Source organism: Macaca mulatta, chromosome 8, assembly GCF_049350105.2.
Source record: "Macaca mulatta isolate MMU2019108-1 chromosome 8, T2T-MMU8v2.0, whole genome shotgun sequence".
In the NCBI taxonomy this organism is placed as follows: Eukaryota; Metazoa; Chordata; class Mammalia; order Primates; family Cercopithecidae; genus Macaca; species Macaca mulatta.
In genome coordinates this window covers 86,065,060-86,090,763 of record NC_133413.1, presented here as the reverse complement: position 1 = coordinate 86,090,763, position 25,704 = coordinate 86,065,060, and the positions used below count along the sequence as shown (strand labels likewise).

At 34.9% G+C, this 25,704-nt stretch overlaps 1 protein-coding gene across 9 annotated transcripts in view; it reads right to left on the bottom strand.

Annotated features, from left to right (window-relative positions):
• HNF4G (hepatocyte nuclear factor 4 gamma) overlaps window positions 1-25,704 on the bottom strand; it is a 157,377-nt gene that overhangs the window by 25,848 nt on the left and 105,825 nt on the right. The window contains exon 1 of one of the 9 annotated variants that reach the window (XM_001087848.5): window positions 532-758. The exons of the other annotated variants lie outside the window; for them this stretch is intronic. Within the exon in view, the coding sequence (XP_001087848.2) occupies window positions 532-649 (118 nt within the window). The 5' untranslated portion in view covers window positions 650-758. Of the gene's footprint in view, window positions 1-531; window positions 759-25,704 lie in introns of those variants that run through there. 9 annotated transcript variants of the gene reach the window in all.

Below are 25,704 nucleotides of genomic sequence, written 5' to 3'. Positions count from 1 at the left end.
CAAGCCTTATTCCCTTTCATATTTGCATTCAATGCAAAAACCTGATAGTAATTTAAAATGCAGTTTCTCATCAGTACCAATTGAGAACTGGAATTATAATGAAAAAAGCAGACAATCAATGAAACTCCCTAATGTTCTATGGAAACTTTGTTCCATAAGTCATTTTATATATTGCATAGAAAATATACTTTCACAGCCAATCTGCCAATATTACTTATTACTATGACTTACAGCAAATAAAATAACAGCTGAAACTAATCTTTTTACCTCTCTAACTGACCCATGACAGAATTCTGACATTACTTTATTACATAAAACTGGGTTTTCTTACCTCTAACACAAAATAGCCACAGTATTATTAACTTAAATTTTGTAATGAAGTGCAAAAGCTCAGATTTGTGGCCTTAAAAGCAAGCCCTAAACTCTCCAGCAAAAAAAAAAAAAAAATTGAGCCACTACTTTTGGAATCTCAGTCTACCTTCTCCAATTATACTTACTTTTCTTTACATCTATAAATAGATGATAACTTACCATTTGAATTATACAGAATCTGCATAGTTTCAAACTCCAAAGTTGTATAAGTTGGGTCCAGAACTTCACTGTAATTTGCCATGTCCATGTCCAGTATTGGTTCTGATACCCTCATCATTGATTTAGAAACGCATATACAAGTGGCACCGCAAGCCCAGAGTGTGTGATGAGTGTTTTGATGTGTTTTGCTTTCAGTCTGTGAGTGATAATCCGAAGTTAACTGTAACTGAGTGACTTAAGAGCTGCAGTGGGAGGGGCTGTAAAACTGTAACCTTCTTCGGCAGGCCATATTCTGCTTATTTCTTCTTTTATGGCATACGAAAGCAATTCCTTGTGATAATCTTGGAATGCTTCATGGTATAGCCTTATCTGAAGTGCTTAGTGGACTAACATGATTTCCTAAATTGACTTCCAGCAGACAATAAATGAGATCATTAAGAGAAGGATTAAAAATAGAAAAGAAAATCTCATAGGTTTTAAACTGTAATAATAATGTGAGGTATCCCATTTAAGGTGCTGAAATCACATACCTCTCATATTCTGAAAAATGGGACTGACTTTACTGTTGTAAATTTGGTAAATCAAGTCTGTAAGTTAACATTTTACATAAACACTTTACAATTTCAAGTTTTCTTAAATGTGCAATAAGGCTACCTTTATTTTGGAGTAAAGCAAATTTTGTAATTTGAAATGTGGGGAGTTATGACATACCCTGAGAGCTCCCTAGGCATAACCCTAAAATAGCCTTTAATTATATTCTCTTTAATTATCTATTTATGGGCCTGTGTCCCAACTATGTCAGTAAACTTCCCAAGGGCAGAACCAGTACAGCTGCTAGTACATGGGAGGCATTTAAAACATGGTTACATGTATAATGTTTCATTTGTTTTGAATTTTGATGTCATTAAACTGAAAAAAAAAATTATCCCTAACGTGTAGATCTATATATTCCTATCATCAACCCTCATTTATATAGCATAGTATATCTTCTGTGTGTATATTTGACAAGGAACTTCTAGGGTGTAGGGAATATTTAGACAATAGCACTCAATCAATATATTTTACTTCTGAGAATATGTTTATTGATTCTATTTTCTAAGAAACAATTCCAGCCCCATTTACATTATAAATTCAGAATGTCTTTTACCACATTTGTTAAAGATTGCAGCGAAATAATATTTCTTAACCAATTTCTTAACACCATAAACCTTATGAATACTCTGTCTTAGAAACTATTGTACTTTTCACCTGGGAAGGCTGGCCTCTTAAAGACTCTAAACCATGTGACAAACTGTAAAGAAAATAGCTTAGAGTCAATTTAGCAGCCAGATTCACTAAATCAAACAGTGATGATTGGAATAGTCCTCTTGCCCTCATATTCTGTATACTCTTCATTGTGAGGATAATATTTTGAAATAAACTTTCTTTTTTGACTGACTTTCTTTAATGAAGACTAGACATAGGTTATTCAGTTTTTAGAGAAGTAGACAGAAGTGGTTTTTATTCTATGAATTTTGTGAGTGAAGTTGTCCTTATTTTAAATGAGTTAACAAACATTTGTTTTCTATAGGAGCCAAAGGGATGAATTGTGCAGAGCCTACAAACTTTCTAATCTATGAAATAATTAACCAATACAGAGGGATGTCACTGATGGGAGTGTCCCAGCAGAAGAAAAAATAAAAAAGAAAAAGACAGGAAAAGCTCATTTATACATCTGGAAAACACTGAAAGAAATGTGGCTGTAGCTCAGGAGAACAATGCTGTGATAGTTTCATCTTCTACCCTAGTCTATTGCCGCAGCTGACAGCACCAGACCCAGGCATTCGACTCTAAGGTGAAAGGGGCTAGACATGGATCTCAGCACAGATCTTCAAGTAGCAATTAGCAACTAATCAGAGCTGGCATTCAAGAAGAAACCTGTGCCCCATTCTTGTTAGTTTATGTTATTTTCTTCATTTCGCAGAGTAAGAACTCAAAAATTTCCAGAAGATATGGTAGATTTGAATAGCAAGCTTATCTCCTCAAATGGGTAGTCTTTGTAATGATATTCAGATGTAGAAACACCCATGGAATTCAGCCAGCCTCAGCCTAACAAAACAAGGGGTTTCTTTAGCTTTTCTCTGACGGAGAGTACAAAGTGCAGTGGAAGCCCTCTTTTCTTAAATTCTAGGACTCATAATTTACCCAACTGATTAAGCAAATAAAATAACTAAAACAGAAAGTCATAAAAAGGTATATCCTTATTTGATCTTATTTTACATAGGCGGATATGGATGCTACCGTTTGTAAAACCAAGATCTTTTCATTAAGTAAGAATGCACTGATTAGGGTTCTTCACTAAATTATTTGTTCATAAGTCTCACACATTGCCTTTGATTTCTAGTTTTTTTTATTTTTTAATGGAGAAAAAAGTTAAAGCCACTCAATCCAAAGCAATCCAAAGCAAAAATTCTAGAAGCCTTCTAGAATTTTAGTTTTTCAAAATATTGTCTATAATTTAGTCAATTTGCTTTTATCTACTTCCATAGTATTTCCCTTGGTTTTTATAGTGGAGAAAAAATAAAAATAAAAAAGTCTTTTGGCCAGGCACAGTGGTTCACGCCTATAATCCCAGCACTTTGGGAGGCCAAGGCGGGTAGATTGCTTGAGCCCAGGAGCTTGAGACCAGCCTCGGCAACATGGCAAAACCCTATCTCTACTAAAAATACAAAAAAACTAGATGGGCATGGTGGCGTGCGCCTATAATCCCAGCTACTCGAGAGGCTGGGGTAGGAGAATGGTTTGAACCTGGGAGGTGGAGGTTGCAGTGAGCCAAGATCATGCCACTGCACTCCAGCCAGGGTGATAGAGCGAGACTTTGTTTCAAAAAGATAAAATGAAAGCCTTTTAATGCTCATGTTGCATTAGATTGCACAAATTTTAACGAAATTGTGAAATGAAATAACAAGAACAAATGGCAATCATACACTAGGTAACAAATCCAAATGACTCTTGATAAGTGTAAAAAGTTGGTAAGATGTGCCTACCCTGAAAACTAATTAGTATGATTTACAAAGGACATTGAGAATTGAGTTAATCCCAGGTTTTGGCTACATGGAGATTAGAGGCTGTCTTATATTGATTTTAACTTGAGATCACTTGTATTTATAAATTAACTTACATTCCTCTTTATAACCAATCTTCCTCTCTACTTCTAAAACTAGCTCAGCTACATTCAGAATATTTTTATTTATTTAAAGAGGAGAAGGGGAGAATGAAAAAGGAGGATGAGAAAGAAAAAAAGTCACAGAGAAACAATTTAAGTTACAGTTAATTTTAGGTTTTCAGTTATGCATCATAATGAAAACATACAGCATACTCTTAATACTAATTCTTTGTGTTTCTCATTCATTCGTAATTGTGGTGTTTTCATTACTCAATAAACATGCCTGTGGAACAATTGAACAAAATGAAATTATTAAATTAAGTTGCATAAACCTTAGATTCTTGAAACAGTTATGGTGAATATATAACTGTTCACATTAAAATTCAGTTATTTTCAGCAAAGGAACTGATGAATATTATCCAAGCAGCCTTTCATGATGGCTTCATCAAGTACTTTACACGGGTAAGTTCATTAAGGGTATGTTAGATTAAGAGCTTAAGTAGTTAAAAATAAAACGGCATTAATTTTATGCCTAGGTGATAGTAGAAGAAAATTATCCTTAAATAAATAAGGCCTATGTTATTAAACCCTACATTCAACAGAAATTTATGTTAAGTTTACTTCTAAAGGTTAAATTGGGAAACACATCATTTCCACATAGTAATACATAAAACAGTAATTTATAATAAATAGCACACATTTTCTAAAGATATATAAATTTAATCTATATCAAAAAATATAAATCTATGATAAACTATGAACTACTGAAAATTTCTCTTAACATTGTTTTCCAGTATCTCTTCTCTAAACTGAGCAAAACATTACTTTTACTTAGTGAAATCTCGTGTTTTGCAGGCTAAAATGTGCCATCATAGCTCTAGTCAGGTCAAACACTCCAAAGAGAATGACAACATTATTTGTAGATAAAAGGTTAATTTTAAATAGCACAACTAATGATCTTGAAAAGTGTTTCTTTCAAGCAATAGTTCTCTAAACTGGCATGTGAAATATTTAAATTTCTTTAAAGCAACATAACAAGCAGTGAAAACAGCATAGTGTTTAAAGAAGACAACTCAATTCACTATTGATTCTTCAGGATAATAGCAGAAACATTTCTATCTTATCTGGAAGACGATTAAGCCATTTAAATTGCTCCATAACTTATATTTGATTTAATCATTCTTTCACCACGTGATTTAAAATAGAAAGCACGCTAATAAGATGAAGGTTATTTTCATAAAATAAGTTTCATGAAAATAATTTGGAATGCTAATACCAGTATACAAACATTTTATTGTAAAATAGAGTTAATGAAATGTGTTTTTTAAACTTATTTCTTTGAGATTTTTTTTCACTAGCAAAAGCACTACATATCAATCTCCAAAGCACATCTATAGTTCTTGTTGTTTTCATATTCTACTTTTCAAGCATGAAGATTACACAAATGTGATCACTAAAAGCAAAATGAAGAAAAATAACAAATCTAAATCAACCAGTGTATTTTTCAGTGTAAGCAGGAAACCATTAAGTGAAGAATTCTACCCAACAAAAATGACTTTTTAATTCAAAGCAAAGCCACCTTTTGTTTCTCAAAAAAGGATCTCAATTAAAAAGAAAATCATCATATTTCCTTGCTCCCACTGTCCTAATCTAACCATTCTTCCTCATTCGAAATAGAAATCTTGTATTTTCTTCTTCCTAATTTTGATGGGAGAAAATAAGTAAATTCACAATTACAACAAACAAAGATGGGTATTTTAATATTTAAGGCAAGTCACTACTATTTACATACAAATAAGTTTGAAATTGTCTCATGATGGGATTCTATTTCCAAAGAGCTTTATAAATTTTTTTCCTAAAGCCTAGATTATGTGTACTTTTTAGATAAATAAAAATTATTTTTTATCTTTTTCCTTTGCTGTTCAGTTTAGATCTATGCAATCGTATTAACTTATTAACACATTTAAACCAAAGCTCTTATAACATGCGAAAATTCTAATTTTGATATTATTTTTGAAACATGTTCCTGTCCTCGATTTGTTGAAAAATTTTTAAATTTAAACTGAACTTCTATAGCTTTGCTTACATGGTTTTATAATAATAATATAGCTTTGCTTATAGTTTTATATATAATAAAATTCTACAGCTCATTTCTCAATTCATATTCATTTTCAATTCACAAAATGCAGTCCAAAGAACCAATTTTAAATCTTTATCACATCATTACTAAAAAATGCCATTTGATAGTAAAATCTAAAGAAAGTTGACAGAGATACATAAGCACCTTGCGAAATAGCTGAATTTGTTTAGAAAGATCCTACTATATTCTTTCTAGTATTTATGGTTTTCCTGAACTATTTATATTTATTTTATTTGCACATTAATACACTATGTTATTTAAAACTAGTTATACAAATAAATGTAAAATCCAAAACTAAGGAAGAGTAAAAACTATCGTTATTAAATCAGTTACTGCTAGGATAGAAAAAATGAGGTTTGCACAGCTCACACTAAATGTAACCAAGAAAATACTCTGAGTAACAAAAGCTTAGAGGTGATATAAGAAATCTGCATATATTAAACCTACCTTCAAGGTCAACTGCCTTGTGATTCAAAGCAGACTCTCCTTTTCAGAAGATAAGGAGCTGATTAGCACTAAATTATTAACTGGAATATAGATTATACTGGTAAGGAAACTAAAGTGTGGATATAAGGAACATGTTAGGATTTGCCAGTCACTATTTCTGCATTTCCTTTTTACAGTGGGTATTATCATTGTTGCTACTGCAAACTCAGCAAAGCTAGTCAGAATATTTAAGATTGTAGTGGCATTTGGAAACCAAAGTTGCTGCATTATGCAAAATGACGGGAAGGAAGTTATCAGTTTGGGCCAGTACCTATTGCAAATATGTTCTGAAGAGGTATAATGTTTAAGAAAAATAGCAGCAGTTTCACTATGCTGAGTGCAATTTAGACCTGAACATTTTAATGAACTGTAATGTACTATAATGAACATACACTTTAGCATCTGGAAGCCAGATAAATAAATAAATAAGTATATAAATAAGAGTTAGTTTCTCTATATAAAACATAATAATAGATTATATGTTCAGTCAAGTAGTCAAGAACTGCTCAAAATTCCTCTTTAAAGCTTTCTTAGATACATATGGAGAACAATATTTTAATGTGATATTTGATTGGGATAAAAGTAAACAATATTTGCATCTCCATTTAATAGAGGTAGGTGTATAACTGGCTCAACTGAAATGTTAAATATTTCACCTCCTTTTTGATAAATGTGTTTTTAGAAAAATAGTGTTGGTTGGTTTCTCAAAAATATCATAAGGAACTTTTTTTTTTTGGTTCGAGGATATAGGACATAATTAAAATAATATTAATAGTAAACATATGAATATAATATGAGCTAAACATAGTAGGTAAAGTGGTGGCTTTTGTAACATAATCTACACAATCTATTATCACTCTCAAGTAAGAAACCTGGAATTGCTTAATGCCAACTTGTATATTAGGCCAATGATTCAAAAATTCTGGTGCACAATAATTACAATTATCTGGAGAACTTTTGGAGGCCCCCAAGTTTCAAGTTGCATCAGACATGAATTAAATCAGAAAGTCTGGAGGTAGAAGCTGGTATCAGTGCTTTAAAAACTCTTTAGGTGATTCCAATGTGCAGCAAAATTTAAGAACCACTGTTTTAAGACGCAAGTTCTATGAAGGCAAAGACCTTCTATTTTCTATTTACTATTATGTCTGCAGTGCCTAGAATACTGTATGTCACACAGGAAATGCTCCACAAATACTAATTGAAAGTGTGAATAAAATATATATGCAAATAATAAACTTTGAAGTGTATAGCATTTACACTGAGGATATGAGTACATTTTATGTGTCAAATGGTTTTCTAAGGACTGGATATTTCTACATGAAAAAATAGAGAAAATCCTTGCCCTCATGGAGCTTATAATCAAGTAACCATGATAAAATAATGATCATGATGATAATGATAATGATTTATATCTGTATAAAGAGACAAATAGCTGAACCATTATTTTTCTATAGGATCCATGAAGCTGGACTGAGAAATAGAGTTAATATCCTATACATTTAGACTTCTGCAACAGAACAAATTCATTGGTTTACAGCTAGATAGAGATGTAATACTGATACTGTCTGACCCTTGAATGCCTGTCTTAATTTGCACAGTAGTTTAGTCATGGGTATTTCAGTGGGAAGTTGCAAAATATACATATAGGATTACTAGCCTGGGACTAGTTTAAATAGGAAGAAAAACTTATTGCATTTCTAATGCAGTCTCCTGTATATGATTGCATATCTACCTCATGATACCAATGCTGACTTTTCAGAGCACAAAGAACATTCTTCTTTTGCCCCATTCACTTCCACTCCAGGCTTAAATATAAGAGGTAATGTTTGGGGAGCATGATTCAATGTGGTATAAAAAACAAGCACTGGAATAGAAGGTGCCCACATAAATATAATTTTTAAAATATACCAAAACTCAACATTGAACATGGTTCTAAATGATGACATATTAAGATCATTTCCCTTAGTCTAGAAATACTACAAAAGTATGTAATCTTACCAGTACTAATCACTATTATTTTTTATGTTCTAGCATTTACAATAGGGAAAGAAAAAAATAATGGTATAAATCTTGGAAAATGATATGAAAATAACATTCTAGAAAATAACCAACCAGAAATGAAAACAATAATTAAGATTCAATTTCTTATATGTAACATCTAGTATATAAAAATAACTCTTCTCTCAAAATAACATACGCAGTTCCAAGTACAAAGCCAGCCACAGGAGGAATTTATTTATTTATTTTTGATGAGGTAGAGGGGTTTTAGATGTTATAACTTCAAACTCATATTAAAGAATAAAAATTTTAAAATAGCCAAAAGTTATAAATGAAAGAATAGCGAAGATGATCTTATCTGATACGCAAATATAGTATAAAGCCATTATAATAAAAACAGAATAGTTGTGTTTAAGAATAAATAGAACAGGAGATAAAAGAAAAATTCCAATTTATTTGGTGTATATGGCAAATTAATACAGTTGTCTTTTAGTATCCATATGGGGCAGTTTCAGTAACCCTGTGGATACCAAAATCCTCAGATGCTCATTTTGTATAAAATCGCATATATTTTATACAAATATATATTTATACAAATATATTTTATACTTTTTATAAAAAGTATTTGCATATAATCTATGCACATCCTTTTGTATACTTTAAATTACCTTTAGATTACTTATAATACCTAATACAATGCAGGTGCTACATAGTCATCATAATTGTTTATTTATATTGTTTTATTATTTTTTATTTATTCATTTTTGAAAATATCTTCAGTCTGTGATTGATGAAATCTGTGATTATGAAAACCATAGATATGAAGGGCTGATTATATAATATAAAAGTGTTTAAGTTCAGTGTGAAAAAGGGATATTTCATCCAAATAATTATTTTGATATTTTATTATCCTAGATAAAGGTAAGTTGGACTCACACCACACCACATAGAATAATACATTTCATGCATATTTAAATAAAGATGACAAAGCATAACAAATGAGCAGAAAATACCTTTCTTTAGCAGGTAAATAATATCTTAGTGGAAAGATAAGATATCAAAGTCCTTTAACCTCTATCTTTTGTAAATGTAATTTTTATCAATTCTAAGCTGTTGTATTGAAATGATAAATTTGACTGTTGATATTTGGAATAGAGTTTTACCATATGTCTAGGAGTGCATCTTTTAATTTTATTTTTTCATGATCCTTCATGGAACTTGATGAGCTCTTTCTATCTGTACTTAACATTTCTTCATCAAGAGAGAATTATTCTATTACATTTTTATAGTTTGTTCTTTCTTTATTCTTTTATTACAAAATTTTTCATTATTCAAGTATTATATTTCTCTAGAATTTCTATCGCAAAGGGTTCTTGTAAGGATTAACTAAGTTAGAAACAAAAAGTACATTGAGGCCAGGCATGGTGGCTCATACCTGTAATCCCAGCACTTTGGGAGGCCAAGGCGCATGGATCACCTGAGGTCAGGAATTCGAGACAAGCCTGGCCAACATGGTGGAAACCCTGTATCTACCGAAAAATACCAAAATTAGCTGGATGTGGTGGTGCATGCCCATAGTCCCAGCTACCGGGGAGGCTGAGGTGGGAGAATCACTTGAACCCAGGAAGTAGAGGTTGCAGTGAGCCTAGATCGCACAACTGCACTCCAGCCTGGGCAACACAGTGAGATCCTGTCTCAAAAAAAAAAAAAAAAAAAAAAAGCACATTGAACATTGAACAATGCCTGCCAGTCTTCTGTCGTGTATGCTTTCCATTACGATTACCATCTCTTCAGCTTTGCTCTTGTTCAGATATGTATTCTAGTGCACCTTCTGGACCACTAATTTAGATCTCCATAGGGACCATATTCTCACTGAATCCTTCTACATTTTTGAACTCAAAATCATACATTTTAGTCTTAGAAAATGATTTAAACCTAAAGTTACCTTAAATCTTTATTATTTTTATTCTAATTGTCATCAACCTGCTGCAGAAATTCTGCCTAAATGTCAGTTTGGTACCTGCGTGTTCTACTTACATTTCCTTTCTCTAGCTGCTGGGTTTCCTAGATATTATTATTATGACTACTATTATTATTATTATTATTAATTACTACTGGTGGATCTTTTCACCTTCATATCCAGATCTGCCTGCCTGAGTATAATAAATGAAGGACTCACACAGCAGTGTAAGGCACAGTAACCTTGTGGGTAGGTGCTAGAACAGTTAAAAAATTGCCAGTTCTGTTGCAAGGTGACAAGTAGAACCTCTCTGTTTGTGATGCCTTCAGCTACAAAGTCTGGTGCCCTGAGGATCAAGGATAGGGGAACTCAGCTTAATATCACAGCTCTGCTATTTTCCCAGAGGCCTAGAACGCCAGCAGCTCTCCAGATATAATGTATTTAGGCTGGCACAATCTATCCTTGAGGTGAGTGGGACAGGTCCAGATATCTTGGTTGGAACTCTGATTCTTGCTCCAGGACCCTGTGGCACAGGTCCCCAGGTTCACATCTAGAGCAGGGAACAGTAGTCTCTGCACGCACACTCTGTTCTGCTTTGTTATTACCCTCCTGGCCTTACTGCCACGTGATTTTGGTAGCTCCTCTTCTTGAGAAAGGTGGATGGTGATCGGATATAAGTTTGGAGGAGAGGACAACAAAATTAAGTGTTTAAAAATTAAATATTTTTTAAAAATTAAAAATAAGATAAATGTTGTGATGAGAAAGGTGATCCAAACTCAGAATCTTAAAAAATACAACAGGAGTCCTGAGTATGCCTAAATAATTCAACTAGAAATTAGTGAAAGGAAATTCACATCTAATTTAAGGTGAATCTTCCCCATAGTTCTCTTTCACAGAATGCTTTTCTGTTTCTTTGTGGTTCATTTGGTAGTTATGGAATTAATTTCATTTACATGATCATTTTCCATTGCCTATATTAAACTAATAGGATAAAAAAGTGTCACTTATCCCCACTACGGTAGAAAATAGTACCCTGCCTTCACCCTCTGTCTCCTAGGCTTATATTTTTGAGAGAGTGGCATTTCTAGAAAGTCAAAGAATAAAGATATATCCCATTTTTTGCCTACAGCTAAGATGATATGGTTTGACTTTGTGTCTCCACCCCAATCTCATGTCGAATTGTAATACCCATGTGTCAAGGGAGGGACCTAGTGGGGAGGGGACTGAGTCATGAGGGTGGTTTCTCCCATGCTGTTCTCATGATAGTGAGGGAATTCTCACGAGATCTGAGGTTTTTAAAGTGGCAGCTTCCCCTCTTTCTCTCCTGCTGCCTTGCAAGATATGTCCTGCTTCGCCTTCTGCCATGATTGTAAGTTTCCTGAAGCCTCTCCAGTCATGCAGAACTGTGTCTATTAAACCCCTTTTGTTCACAATTACCCAGTCTCAGGTAGTATCTTTACAGCAGCGTGAGAACAGACTAATACACACGAAAAGCATGAAAAAAGTAGAAGTAGTTTAGGCTTTTCACTTTTGGGGCATTACTATACAATGAAGCTAGAGAACCAGTTTCATAAATCCAAACAGAGAGGTAACAAACATTCCTATGAATTCACCTCTGCAGACCCATCGGAACTCATTCTATGACACCTGCATTGAACCATCTTAAGACAAATTATTGTAACACGTTACATTTTAGAATTAAATGAGTCATTCTCCCATAATACTGACCTTGTTCTATGAGGGACCTCATTTTTCAAACATAGAGAAAGTGAAGTATTTTAGAAGAAAAGATAGATTACTAAAATTGCTTTTTATTCCTCTGGTAATCACAGTAATGCTGTGAAAGAGTTAGATCAATCGTTCAAATCCTTTATCTTAAAAGTGAGAAAATACGTTTCATTGAGGTTTTACATGAAGTTTAAGGGTGCAAACAGCAAGGCCTGAATGTAACTAACCACTCGTGTTTTCCCATGTTATAGTCTTTTCTATATATTGGCAGTGTATCTAACAAAAAACTTAGGGCTGAAAAAATCTAGGAGCTTTGGTAGGCCCATATTATTGCATGCCACTAGTACCAAGACATGGGTAAGATATCCATGGACTCGCCCTCATTTTCTACCTACTACATGGGCCACTCATATATTATCACTTTGCCCAGCCTTAGGAGCAAGCAGATAAACAAGAGAGAACAAATGAGACAAGGAAATTGCAAAATGCACAATTATGCACTCTCAAATGCACAGGGTTAGAGATAAAGGTATTGCTATCAGGTTTAAAGCCTTTATTCAAGATTTCAAACAGACAGAAAAGAAGTAGAAAAGTCTATTGATTTCTCTGTACTACTAAATTCCTATCAAATAACAGAGAGCTCAAGAAGCATTGTTTAAATAAAGTTAGCAGAGAAAGTATTGAATTTTACTTAATTTACACAGAAAAGGAGAAATCCTAATATATACTCAAAGATACATTTTATAAATGAGTCGATCACAGTAACTGAAAGATCTCATATATCTACATTTATAAAATTTACTTGTTTATGGTATCAAAACAGCTAAATGGTGCACCAATTTCAGAAGCAAATATTAAAATTACTTGAATTCTGATTGCAATATAATGAAATTTACTAATGGCTTAAATATGTTTTTGTAGTTGTATTCTTGGAGACTGTAACTAATACTAGTATACTATAATTTTCTATTTTAACTTCTTAAACACAAAAAGGATGTGTGTGTATCTATGTATACATCTGTTTGTATACTGATTCTCATTATCTATGGTAATCATTTTTTACAAAGTCATAGTGAACATTGAATTAGCAAATACTGAAACACTGTTCCTAGGAGAAATAGGGCTATGCTCCTGTGAGCCTCTGGTCACAACATTTTGATGGACCAATCAATATGTAACCTTCCTTTTGTGTGTGTTTCTACTTAAAGACACTGATTCTCATAAACAGCTCTTATTATTTTGAGATACATCTCATCAATACCTAGTCTATTGAGAGTTTTTAGCATGAAGGGCTGTTGAGTTTTGTCGAAGTCCTTTTCGGCATCTATGGAGATAATCTTGTGGTTTTTGTCTTGGATTTTGTTTATATGATGGATTACGTTTATTGATTTGCGTATGTTGAACCAGCCTTGCATCCCAGGGATGAAGCCAATTTGACCTTGGTGGATAAGCTTTTTGATGTGCTGCCAGATTTGGTTTGCCAGTATTTTATTAAGGGTTTTTGCATTGATATTCATCAGGGATATTGGTCTAAAATTCTCTTTTTTTTTCGTTGTGTCTCGGCCACACTTTGGTATCAGGATGATGCTGGCCTCATAAAATGAGTTAGGGAGGATTCCATCTTTTTCTATTGATTGGAATGGTTTCAGAAGGAATGGTACCAGCTCCTCTTTATACCTCTGGTAGAACTCAGCTGTGAATCCATCTTGTCCTGGACTTTTTTTGGTTGCTAGGCTATTAATTATTACCTCAATTTCAGAGCCTGTTATAGGTCTATTCAGGGATTCAACTTCTTCCTGGTTTAGTCTTGGGAGGGTGTATGTGTCCAGGGATTTATCCATTTCTTCCAGATTTTCTAGTTTATTTGTGTAGAGAAGTTTACAGTATTCTTTGATGGTAGCTTGTATTTCTGTGGGATCAATGGTGATATCCTCTTTATCAGTTTTTATTGCGTCTATTTGATTTTCCTCTCTTCTTTATTAGTCTTGCTTGCGGTTTATCAATTTTGTTCATCTTTTCAAAAAACCTGCTCCTGGATTCATTGATTTTTTGAAGGATTTTTTCGTGTCTCTATTTCTGTTAGTTCTGCTCTGATCTTAGTTATTAGCTAATATCATACTGAATGGGCAAAAACTGGAAATATTCCCTTTGAAAACTGGAACAAAACAGGGATGCCCTCTCTCACCACTCCTAGTCAACACAGTGTTGGAATTTCTGGCTAGGGCAATCAGGTAGAAGAAAGAAATAAAGGGTATTCAATTAGGAAAAGAGGAAGTCGAATTGTACCTGTTTGCAGAGGACATGATTGTATATTTAGAAAACCCCATCGTCTCAGCCCAAAATCTCCTTAAGCTGATAAGCAACTTTAGCAAAGTCTCAGGACACAAAATCAATGTGCAAAAATCACAAGCATTCCTATACACCAATAACAGACAGAGAGCCAAATCATGAGTGAATTCCAATTCACAATTGCTTCAAAGAGAATAAAATACCTAGGAATTCAACTTACAAGGGATGTGAAGGGCATCTTCAAGGAGAACTACAAACTATTGCTGAATGAAATAAAAGAGGACACAAACAAGCAGAGAAGCATTACATGTTCATGGACACGAAGAATCAATATCTTGAAAATGGCCATACTGCCCAAGGTAACTTATAGATTCAAGGCCCTCCCCATCAAGCTACCAATGACTTTCTTCACAGAGTTGGAAAACTAACAAGCAGTAAGGACATACACACCAAAACCCCATCTGTACGTCACCATCATCAAAGACCAAAGGTAGATAAAACCACAAAGATGGGGAGAAACCAGAGTAGAAAAGCTGAAAATTCTAAAAATCAGGGCAATTTCTTTTCAAAATAAAAAAACTTGAGGCATCATGCTACCGACTTCAAATTATACTACAAGGCTACAGTAACTGAACAGCATGGTACTGGTACCAAAACAGAGATACAGACCAATGCAACAGAACAGAGCCCTCAGAAATAATACCACACATCTGCAACCATCTGATCTTTGATAAACCTGACAAAAACAAGAAATGGGGAAAGGATTCCATATTTAATAAATGGTGCTGGGAAAACTGGCTAGCCATATGTAGAAAGCTGAAATTGGATCCCTTCCTTACACCTCATACAAAATTAATTCAAGATAGATTAAAGACTTAAGTGTTACACCTAAAACCATAAAAACCCTGGAAGAAAACCTAGGTAATACCATTCAGGACATAGGCATGGGCAAGGACTTCATGACTAAAACACCAAAAGCAATGGCAACAAAAGCCAAAATTGACAAATGGGATCTAATTAAGCTAAAGAGCTTCTGCACAGCAAAAGAAACTACCATCAGAGTGAACAGGCAACCTACAGAATGGGAGTAAACTTTTACAATCTACCCATATGACAAAGGGCTGATATCTAGAATCTATAAAGAACTTAAATAAATTTACAAGAAAAAAAATCAAACAACTCCGTCAAAAAGTGGACAAAGGATCTGAAGAGACACTTCTCAAAAGAAGACATTTACATAGCCAACAGACACAAGACAAAATGCTCATCATCAGAGAAATGCAAATTAAAACCACAGTGAGATACCATCTCACACCAGTTAGAATGGCAATCATTAAAAAATTAGGAAATAACAGGTGCTGGAGAGGATGTGGAGAAATAGGAACACTTTTACACTGTTGGTGGGACTGTAAACTAGTTCAACCATTGTGGAAGACAGTGTGGCGATTCCTCAAGGATCTAGAACTAGAAATACCATTTGACCCAGTCATCCCATTACTGAGTATAAACCCAAAGGATTATAAATCATGCTGGTGTAAAGACACATGTACATGTATGTTTATTGAGGCACTATTCACAATAGCAAAGACTTGGAACCAACCCAAATGTCCATCAATGATAGACTGGATTAAGAAAATGTGGCACACATAACCCCATGGAATACTATGTAGTCATAAAATAGGATGAGTTCATGTCCTTCGTAGGGACATGGATGAAGCTGGAAACCATCATTCTGAGCAAACTTTCACAAGGACAGAAAACCAAACACTGCATGTTCTCACTCATAGGTGGGAACTGAACAATGAGAACACTTAGACACAGAGTGGGGACCATCACACACTGGGGCCTGTCATGTGGTGGAGAGAGGAGGGAGGGATAGCATTAGGAGATATACCTAATGTAAATGACGAGTTAATGGGTGCAGCACACAGCATGGCACACGTATACATAAGTAACAAGCCTGCATGTTGTGCACATGTACCCTAGAACTTAAAGTATAATTAAAAAAAAAACACTGATTTAATATATATTATTGATTAACATTAAACTCACATCCAACAATACTATAACTCAAATCTGAAAGCTTATCTAACACATATTTTCTCTATAAGGCACATCATAGACCTTTTGTTCTGATGAACACTAGAGAGTAGTTCAACAATATGCTTGAGGACCATTTTAAACATCAACAAAAAGCACAAAAATGAGGAAAACAGAGCACTAAACATGTTTTGAAAAGAATGTTTAGTAACCTGGACAACTGAAGAGTGAGACTCTGTCTCTACTAAAAGTTTAAAAAAAAAAATTTAGCCTGGTGTGGTGGCATGCCTATAGTTCCAGCTACTTGGGAGGCTGAGGTGGAAGGACTGCTTGATCCTGGGAGGTCAAGGCCACTGTGAGCTATGATGGTACCACTGCACTCCAGCCTGGGCAACAGAGCAAAACTCTGTCTCAACAACAACAACAAAAAGAAGACGAAGAAGAAGAAGGAGAAGGAGAAGGAGAAGGAGAAGGAGAAGAAAGAGAAGGAGAAGGAGAAGGAGAAGGAAAAAAAAACGCTTGTGGCATGAGAGCTGAAACAAGAAGGAAGAGTATTGCTCATTGCCTCGGACTTCAACTGGGAATACGCGCAATGAGTTACTCAAACATTTTCACCACTCTGCATATGTCCAAGAAAGGATGCCAAAGTGTCTAAGTATTGATTTGGAGGTTAAAAATAAATTTGAGGCCAGGTGCAGTGGCTCAGGCCTGTAAACCCAGAACTTAGCCCAGTGTGGTGATGTGCACCTGTGGTCACAGCTACTCAGGAGGTTGAGGTGAGAGGATCGCTTGAGCCTGAGAGATTGAGGCTTCAGTGAGCCATGATCATGCCACTGCACTCCAGCCTGGGTGACAGAGTGAGGCCCTGTCTCCAAATAAATAAATAAATAAATAAATAAATAAATGAATGAATTTGAGCCAGTAGAAAATTCATAGATATGGAATTGGCAAATAATGAAGATCCGTTCTATTTACATGAGTCCTGACATTTCAGTTTCTAGCTTCGTTTGAAATCTCCCTCCAACTTACCAAATGCAGTAAATATTTTTATTTAAAATTATATTCTTCTGATTCATCCTCTACATTTGTGACAACTCCCTTTTTTATTTGCTTGTTTCCTCATCCACCTCATAAATACAAATATTCTCTAAAGTTCATTCTTTAGTTTGCTGCTATAATTTTCCTTTGGAATCTTAATGGTAATTTAAGATTACCGTTACTATTTAGAAATATGAGTTCAAATTTTCCTTACAGAGATTGCTCCATTGCAAAATATAATTTTATATTTTACTTGGTTGAATAACCCTTTTTTTCTTAGAGTGCTTTTTGTGTCACACACGGTAAAACTCTGCCACCACAATGTAAGTGTGGACCAAAATATTCAATCTCATTAATAAAAGGTTAATAAAATATCACAGGTGAACCTGTGGAGCTAGCTGGCTTAGAGGTGAGATGTCAAGTAGCACAATCCATGTCTTTTCAGGTCCCAGAGGTGCTTTTCACAGGTTAATAACTGCTCATTAAGCCGAAATATTATTAGAAAAGATGTTAGAGGCCGGGCACGGTGGCTCACAGCTGTAATCTCAGCACTTTGAGAGGCTGAAGCAGTCGGATCACGAGGTCAGGTGTTCAAGACCAACCTGGCCAACATGGTGAAACCCTGTCTCTACTTAAAATACAAAAAACTAGCCGGGCGTGGTAGCAGATGCTGGTAATCCCAGCCACTCAGGAGGCTGAGGCCGGAGAATTGCTTGAATCCAAGAGGTGGAGGTTGCAGTGAGCCAAGATCACACCACTGTACTCCAGCCTGGGCAACAGAGCAAGACCCTGTCTCAGGGAAAAAAAAAAAAAAAAACAGAAAAGATGTTGGAAAGTGTGATTGGTTAAAACTGCCAAAACAGTGATAACTCTTTGTCTCATTAGTTCCCAGTGTGGGTCTACTGCTGTGACCTCATCTGTCTTCTTATCTTCTCTGACACTTTGAGAACTGGCGGTTTAGGAAGAATGAGAACCAGCCGCTAAAAACTGACATTGTTCCCAAACTGTCATATTTATGAAACAGGTTAATACAAGTTTTAATATACATACACTGGAACCCATTTTCCCACTGCAAATGTAAAAGTTTGCCTTTATAATTTCCCTAATTTTATTTTGGTATAATTATTCTTCAAATAACCCATATGCTATATACGTACATGTATAATCTTAACAAACATAGCAAATTCTGTCTACTTTAATCTTTTTATCAATTCAAAAACCAAGTTATGCTGATTCATCCTAAATAACACTTTTCTTATTTATCTCTACCTATTCATTCCCCTTGTCTTCCTAATTCAAGGTGGAAACACTTCCTGTGTAGGGTATTGCAATATTGCCTTTCAGTACATTTACTTCCTCCATCTTTTTACTCATCCATTTCATTCTGTGTACTGTATACAGGCTATTGGTCTTAAAATACTTATTTTATAATATCATAATTCTGATACACAAATTAATGGCTACTATAATAAAAATATCTAACATGGACATAAATACATGAAGTAGGTTTTCAAAACTATGCATGATACAAAACTGAATGATGAAACATTTCTCAAGATTACCATTTTAATCAGACAGAGTGATTATGTGTTTTCTTGAGTCTTTGTTCCTTTCTAAGGAAGATGAGGTTGGGCACACAGCTGCAGAATGTTTTGAATTGTTGACTACAGTTTCCATTTATATGCCTCCCAAATTCAGAGAAATTCCTTACATTATAACTTTGCATAGTTATTCATATATCTTATGGTACCTAATAAAATACTATTATTTAATAACTATATTAATAAGAAGTCACACCATGTGAAATGTGTGTCCATTATAGGTCTTTAAAAAATCCCCATGTCTCTGACTTAAATCCTAATCTGTGGATACATAGGCATGTATAGTTGTTAAACTTTATCAAGCTATAGGTGGATAATCTGTGCACTTTTCTGTATCTATATAAGTATACTCATACGTCCTTGAGATATAATCTCACAGCAGATTAATTTTTAATTAAAATTAAAAGATACCCCATATAAGGTGTCTTCTAGTAAATATTTTCATTATACTTCTTATATTGTTACACTAAGAATATTATTTGATAAAGATGTGACAATTATCAATATTCTATAAAAATATAGAAGTATACAAAATTATTTGTTTCTCATCAGTTATAATCAGTGTGTTACTGCAATGACTGGGTTATCTTTTTATAATGTAATACTCTATTTAGTATTATAAAATAGAATACTATATTATATAGTAGGGAGAAGTTTTGTAAAAATTCATTGCATCTTTCTACTTTAGAAAAATGTTTGATTTTTCACTAGTCATACCTGGATGCTTTGATAGCACTATTACATATTCCAGTTTCCCCATACACTAAAAAGACTCACATAGATACCTTTCTTCTATATTTATTGTTCATCACCAGGGTTCAAAATATTGGAAACATTAGTTTATTATATATCTAGGAGTGTTTTGTGTGTATGACTGGGAAAAGCAGAAAATAAAATAAATTATTGAAATAAAATATTTTCTACAAAAAGGAGTCATTGCAGTCATGAGACCAATTAGAGAGCCTGTGAAATTGAATTGATTCAAGAAGTTTGAATTAGTATCTGGGAGAAGATTGAGAGAGAAGAAATTAATTATTCTGTGGATTTGAGAATATTGCTATTTCTTTGCATTATTTACATAGAGCTGGGATTCAAAAATGGTGTTTCTTTTTTTTTTCTTTTTCTTTTTTTTTCAGATGGAGTCTCACTCTGTTTCCAGGCTGGACTGCGGTGGTGCGATCTCGGCTCACTGCAACCTCCACCTCCCAGGCTCAAGCAATTCTCCTGCCTCAGCCTCCCAAGTAGCTGGGATTACAGGTGCCTGCCACCATGCCCGGCTAATTTTCTGTATTTTTAGTAGAGACGGAGTTTCACCATTTTGGCCAGGCTGGTCTCGATCTCCTGACCTCGTTATCTGCCCTGCTTGACCTCCCAAAGTGCTGGGATTACAGGCATGAGCCACCGCACCCGGCCTCAAAAATGGTCTTTCTGATTGCAAAGGCTTTGTTTCTTTGATGCCATCTCTTTTGAGGTATTCATCAATTCACTTTGTCCAGCTATCTAAAGTAAATAAACTCTAGTGAAAGCATTTCCATTATATAGACATGCTATAACTCCAGCTTCATATTAACTTATATGAAATATCACTCTACCAAAATGTAGGTAACATATTAGAGAAATCATCAGGCTACATCAGTGGTTTCCAATAGCAGGTGATTTTGCCTGCTCTCCAGGAACATTTGACAGTATCTGGAGACATTTTTGGCTGTGATAACTGGGGAAGAAAGATGCTACTGCATGTAGTGGCTAGAGGCCAAGAGTGCTGCAAACATCTTAAAATGATGGAGGAGTTGTCCACAACAAAAAATGATCTAAGTCAAATGTTGATAATGCTCAGGCTGAGAAAACTTGACCTATAATATAGTAGATCTATATCTGCGTTTACCACTCATGGGTCCTTGGACAAACTATTTAACATATTTCAAATGGGATTGTGATAATGTGTTTCAGTCTTTGAAAACTGTAAGGATGGACATGAGTGTATGGTTGAGCCTTTTGAAGAGTCTTATAAAGAGCTATTTAATCTATTATGTTATTACTTTTATAACATTAATACTCATGTAAGTATATTCTGGTATATTCCAAGCTATAGAAACACTGCCTCTTATAGATCATCATAATCCCACTATCTCCACAGTCAGACAGTAATAGGCATATTTAAAAAGTTTGTTTCATTAAGGAACTAATATACTAGCATAACAATTGTGATTCCTGGGCAGAGTCTTCTACACAGAAGTCTAATGAATACAGCTTTTGTCTTTCATTGAAAAAGCTTTATAGTCTCCAAAGCTAATTTTCATAACTAAGTACAAATGTTCATTGACTTGCAAAGGAATCATGTCCCAATAAACCCATCACAAGTTGAAAACATCTTAAGTGTAAAAGTGTATTTTCAAAGTAACCCCATTTTAAGTCTGAATGTATTGAATGTGTATTGCTTTTGCATCATCATAATAAAGCCAAAAATCCTAAATTGGACCATTGTAAGTCAGGGACTGTGTGTATGGGGAATGGAGACATACGAAAGTGTAAGATGTGGAGTGACTATAACCTTAAAGTAGACATGCGATGGACGTGTTAAAAGCCTTTTTATCCAGAAGATGAGGATTATATTTTTAATGTATCTGCAGAACTCTTAAACTATTATACTTAAAGGCCAGCTAGTCTAAGAAGAGGTTCAAAACGAAACAAGATATATCAAGTAAAAGATGGTACCAAATTAGTTTTCTGTAGTAACAGTATACATTTATCTCAGAGCACAGCTTCAACTGACTGAAACTGCTGGAACCAGAGTTCACGACTATTAGAACATCCACACACATCCAAATCCTAAAACAAGTAGTAAGAATCCTCACTAAATTAAAACAATGACCACCATTATTAAATGACTGTTGGAAAAATAAATCATTCACCCACTTATTATATGAAAAGTAAGTAAAATTTATATGAAAATATTATCAATAGATTTGTATACATGCTGTCTACATAGAACTGTGCAGCCGCTATCAAGCAAATAATTTACTTGTGTCACACTTTAAAATATCTTTCATCAGTCTTCCCCTAAAAATATATTTCGCTGGTTTTCTTTTAACCAGTGAGTTTTAGCTTGGGCTCTATGACTTGAATTTATTTGTCTTCTTCTCATTCTATCTGGGAAAACTTAAGGAATATTTGTTACTTTTTAATAGTTTTAAACCTGATCTGATTAATATCCAAATACATGTTGTTTTAGAATTGAGTAGGTTTTAACAGTAGTTCTTTTGTTATTTTCCATTAAAAATATCCATGTATAAAATACTTTATATTACATCCACTTGAGATAATACTTTAAGAATTGGGCAACAGTAGGCCAGGCGTGGTTGCTCATGCCTGTAATCTCACAACTTTGGGAGGCCGAGGTGGGTGGATCGCAAGGTCAGGAGATCAAGACCATCCTGGCTAACACGGTGAAATCCCATCTCTACTAAAAACACAAAAAAGTAGCCGGGAGTGGTGGTGGGCGACTTTAGTTCCAGCTACTCAGGTGGCTGAAGCAGGAGAATGGTGTGAACCCACGAGACGGAGCTTGCAGTGAGCCGAGATTGAACTACTGCACTCCAGCCTGGGTGACAGAGCAAGACTCCATCTCAAAAAAAAAAAAAAAAAAAAAAAAAAGAAAAGAAAGAAAGAATTGGGCAACAGTAACTGCAAATGCAGAAAACTTGGCATTTTTTATATTTAATATTACGTATGTTAGTACTTTCATTTCAAATATATTCACACAATAATTTACCTAAGATACTGTCAAAATATCAAAATATTTACAATCTTTATTAAAAAGATAAATTTTTAGGTTACTTGTGAAAGTGAGCTACCTTTATAGAAAAATTAATTTTGTCAGAAAAATAAGCAAAAAGAGCTATTTGGCAGCCAGAATAAGCAAAAGGAGATAGTAGAAGACAAAAAAAGAAACATGAATTTAATTCACTAAGTGAACGTAAAATCATAGGCTGGGTGTGGTGGTGCACACTTATAATCCCAGCACTTCGGGAGGCTGAAGAGCATGGATCATTTGAGCTCAGGAGTTTGAGACCAGTCTGGGCATCATGGCAAAACTCTGTCTCTACAAAAAATATAAAAATTACCCGGGCATGGTGGCATCCACGTGTAGTCCCCGCTACTCAGGAGGCAGAGGTAGGAATATTGCTTGAGCCCAGGAGGTATAGGCTGCAGTGAGCCAAAATCGTTTCACTGCATTCCAGCCTGAGCAACAGAGTAAGACTCTGTCCCAAAAAACAAAAATAATAATTTAAAAAAAAAACATAAAAAGAAGGAAAGACAAAGAAAGTAAAATTATAATTTAAAAATTTACAAAGAAGTATAAACATTGCTGGTTATATTAGAGTGACTTCCATTAAAAGAGCAGATAATATTAAATAAAATCATAATAGTGAAAGAAAAAGTTTCTTATATCATAACTACTATTGAGCTCTTTCTATATTCAAGACACTGTTAAATTCTTTATTATGCTATTTACTATATCTGTTAGTTATACAAACAATTATATGGTTGAGGTAAAAGTGTTTTCCACCTTTTACAATGGTTTACAGAGAAATTATCTCATTAATTCATTTATTCAACAAAAAACTAAAAAGCCCTTATAATATCTAAGGTAAATGTAAAAATAAGTCAATAGAGGAAGTAAAGTGAAAGACATTCAATTTAACACAGAGAAGGCTGACAGAGAGAACAAAAGAAACAGAAAACAAATGGAACAAATAAAAAACAACTAGCAAAATGGTCAACTTCAATTCAACATATTAATAATCAATTTAAATATCAACAATCTAAATACACTAGCTAAAATACAGAGACTATAAGATTGAATAAATACACACACACACACGCTCACGTGCACAATTACATGCTGCCTACAAAACCACACTCTAAATGCGAAGACATAAACAGATTTAAAAGTTTAAACAAGAAATAAACGTTATATCATTCATATGATTTGGTTGTGTCCCTACCCAAATCTCATATTAAATTGTAGCTCCCATAATTCCGATGTGTCATGAGAGGGACCCAGTGGAAGGCAACTGAATCATAGGGGTTGGTCTTTCCCATGCTGTTCTCATGATAGTGAATAAGTCTCATGAGATCTGACGGTTTTATAAAGGGGAGTGCCCCTACACAAGCTCTCTTGGCTGTTGCCACGTAAGACATAACTTTGCTCCTCATTTGCCATTCTCCATGAATGTGAGGCCTCCTCAGCCATGTGGAACTGTGTATCCATTAAACCTCTTTTCTTTTATAAATTATCCAGTCTCGGGTATGTCTTTATTAGCAGCATGAAAAGAGATTAATACAGTAAATTGGTACTGGAAGAGTGGGGTGCTGCTTTAAAGACACCAGAAAATGTAGAAGTGACTTGGGAACTGGGAAACAGGCAGAGGCTGGAACAGTTTGGAGGGCCCAGAAGAAGACAGGAAGATGTGGGAAAGTTTGGAACTTCCTAGAGACTTGTTGAATAGTTTTGACCAAAATGCTGATAGTGACATGGACAATGAAGTCCAGGCTGAGGTGGTCTCAGATGGAGATGAGGAATTTGTTGGAAACTGGAGCAAAGGTGACTCTTGTTATGCTTTAGCAAAGAGACTGGTGGTATTTTACCCCTGCCCTGGAATTTGTGGAACTTTGAACTTGAGAGAAATGATCTATGGCACCTGGTGTAAGAAATTTCTAAGCAGCAAAGCATTCAAGAGGTAACTTGGGTATTGCTAAAAGCTTTCAGTTTTAGGTATTCACAAAGATATGGTTTGGAATTGGAACTTATATTTAAAGAGGAAGCAGATCATAAAAGTTCAGAAAATTTTCAGCATGAATAAGCAATGGAAAAGAAAAACCCATTTTCTGAGGAGAAATTCAAGCCAGCTGCAGAAATTTGCATGAGTAATGAGGAGTCAAATGTTAATCACTAAGACAATGGGGAAAATGTCTCCAGGGCGTATCAGAGATCTTCATGGCAGCCCCTCCAATCACAAGCCAGGAGGTCTAGCAGTGAAAAAAAAAATGATTTCTTGGGCCAGGCCCAGGGTCTTGCAGCTTTGGGCAGTCTTGGGACTTGGTGCCCTGTGTCCCAGCTGTGGCTAAAAGTGGCCAACATAGAGCTCAGGCCATTGATTCAGAGTGTGCAAGCCCCAAACTTTGGCAGCTTACAGGTGGTATTGGGCCTGCAGGTGCACAGAAGTCAAGAATTGAAGTCTAGGAACATGCCTAGATTTTAGAGGATGTATGAAAATGCCTGGATATCCAGGCAGAAGTATGGTGCATGGGAGGAACCCTCATGGAGAACTTCAGCTAAGATAGTGTGGAAGGAGAATGTGAGGTCAGAATCCACACACAGGGTCCCTACTGGGGCACTGCCTAGTAGAGCTGTAAGAAGAGGGCCACCATCTTCCAGACCCCAGAATTGTAGACTTGCACTGTGCACCTTGAAAAACCACAGAACTTAGCTCTAGCCCATGAAAGCAGCCAGGAGGGGGGCTGTATCTTGCAAAGCCACAGGGGTGGAGCTGCCCAAGGCCATGGGAAACCCACCTCTTGTATCAGCATGACCTGGATGTAAGACATGTAATCAAAGGAGATCACTGTGGAGCTTTAAGATTTGACTGCCCCATTGAAATCTGGACTTGAATAGGGCCTGTAGCCCCTTTATTTTGGCCAATTTTTCCCATTTGGAACAGGTGTATTTACCCAATGCCTGTAC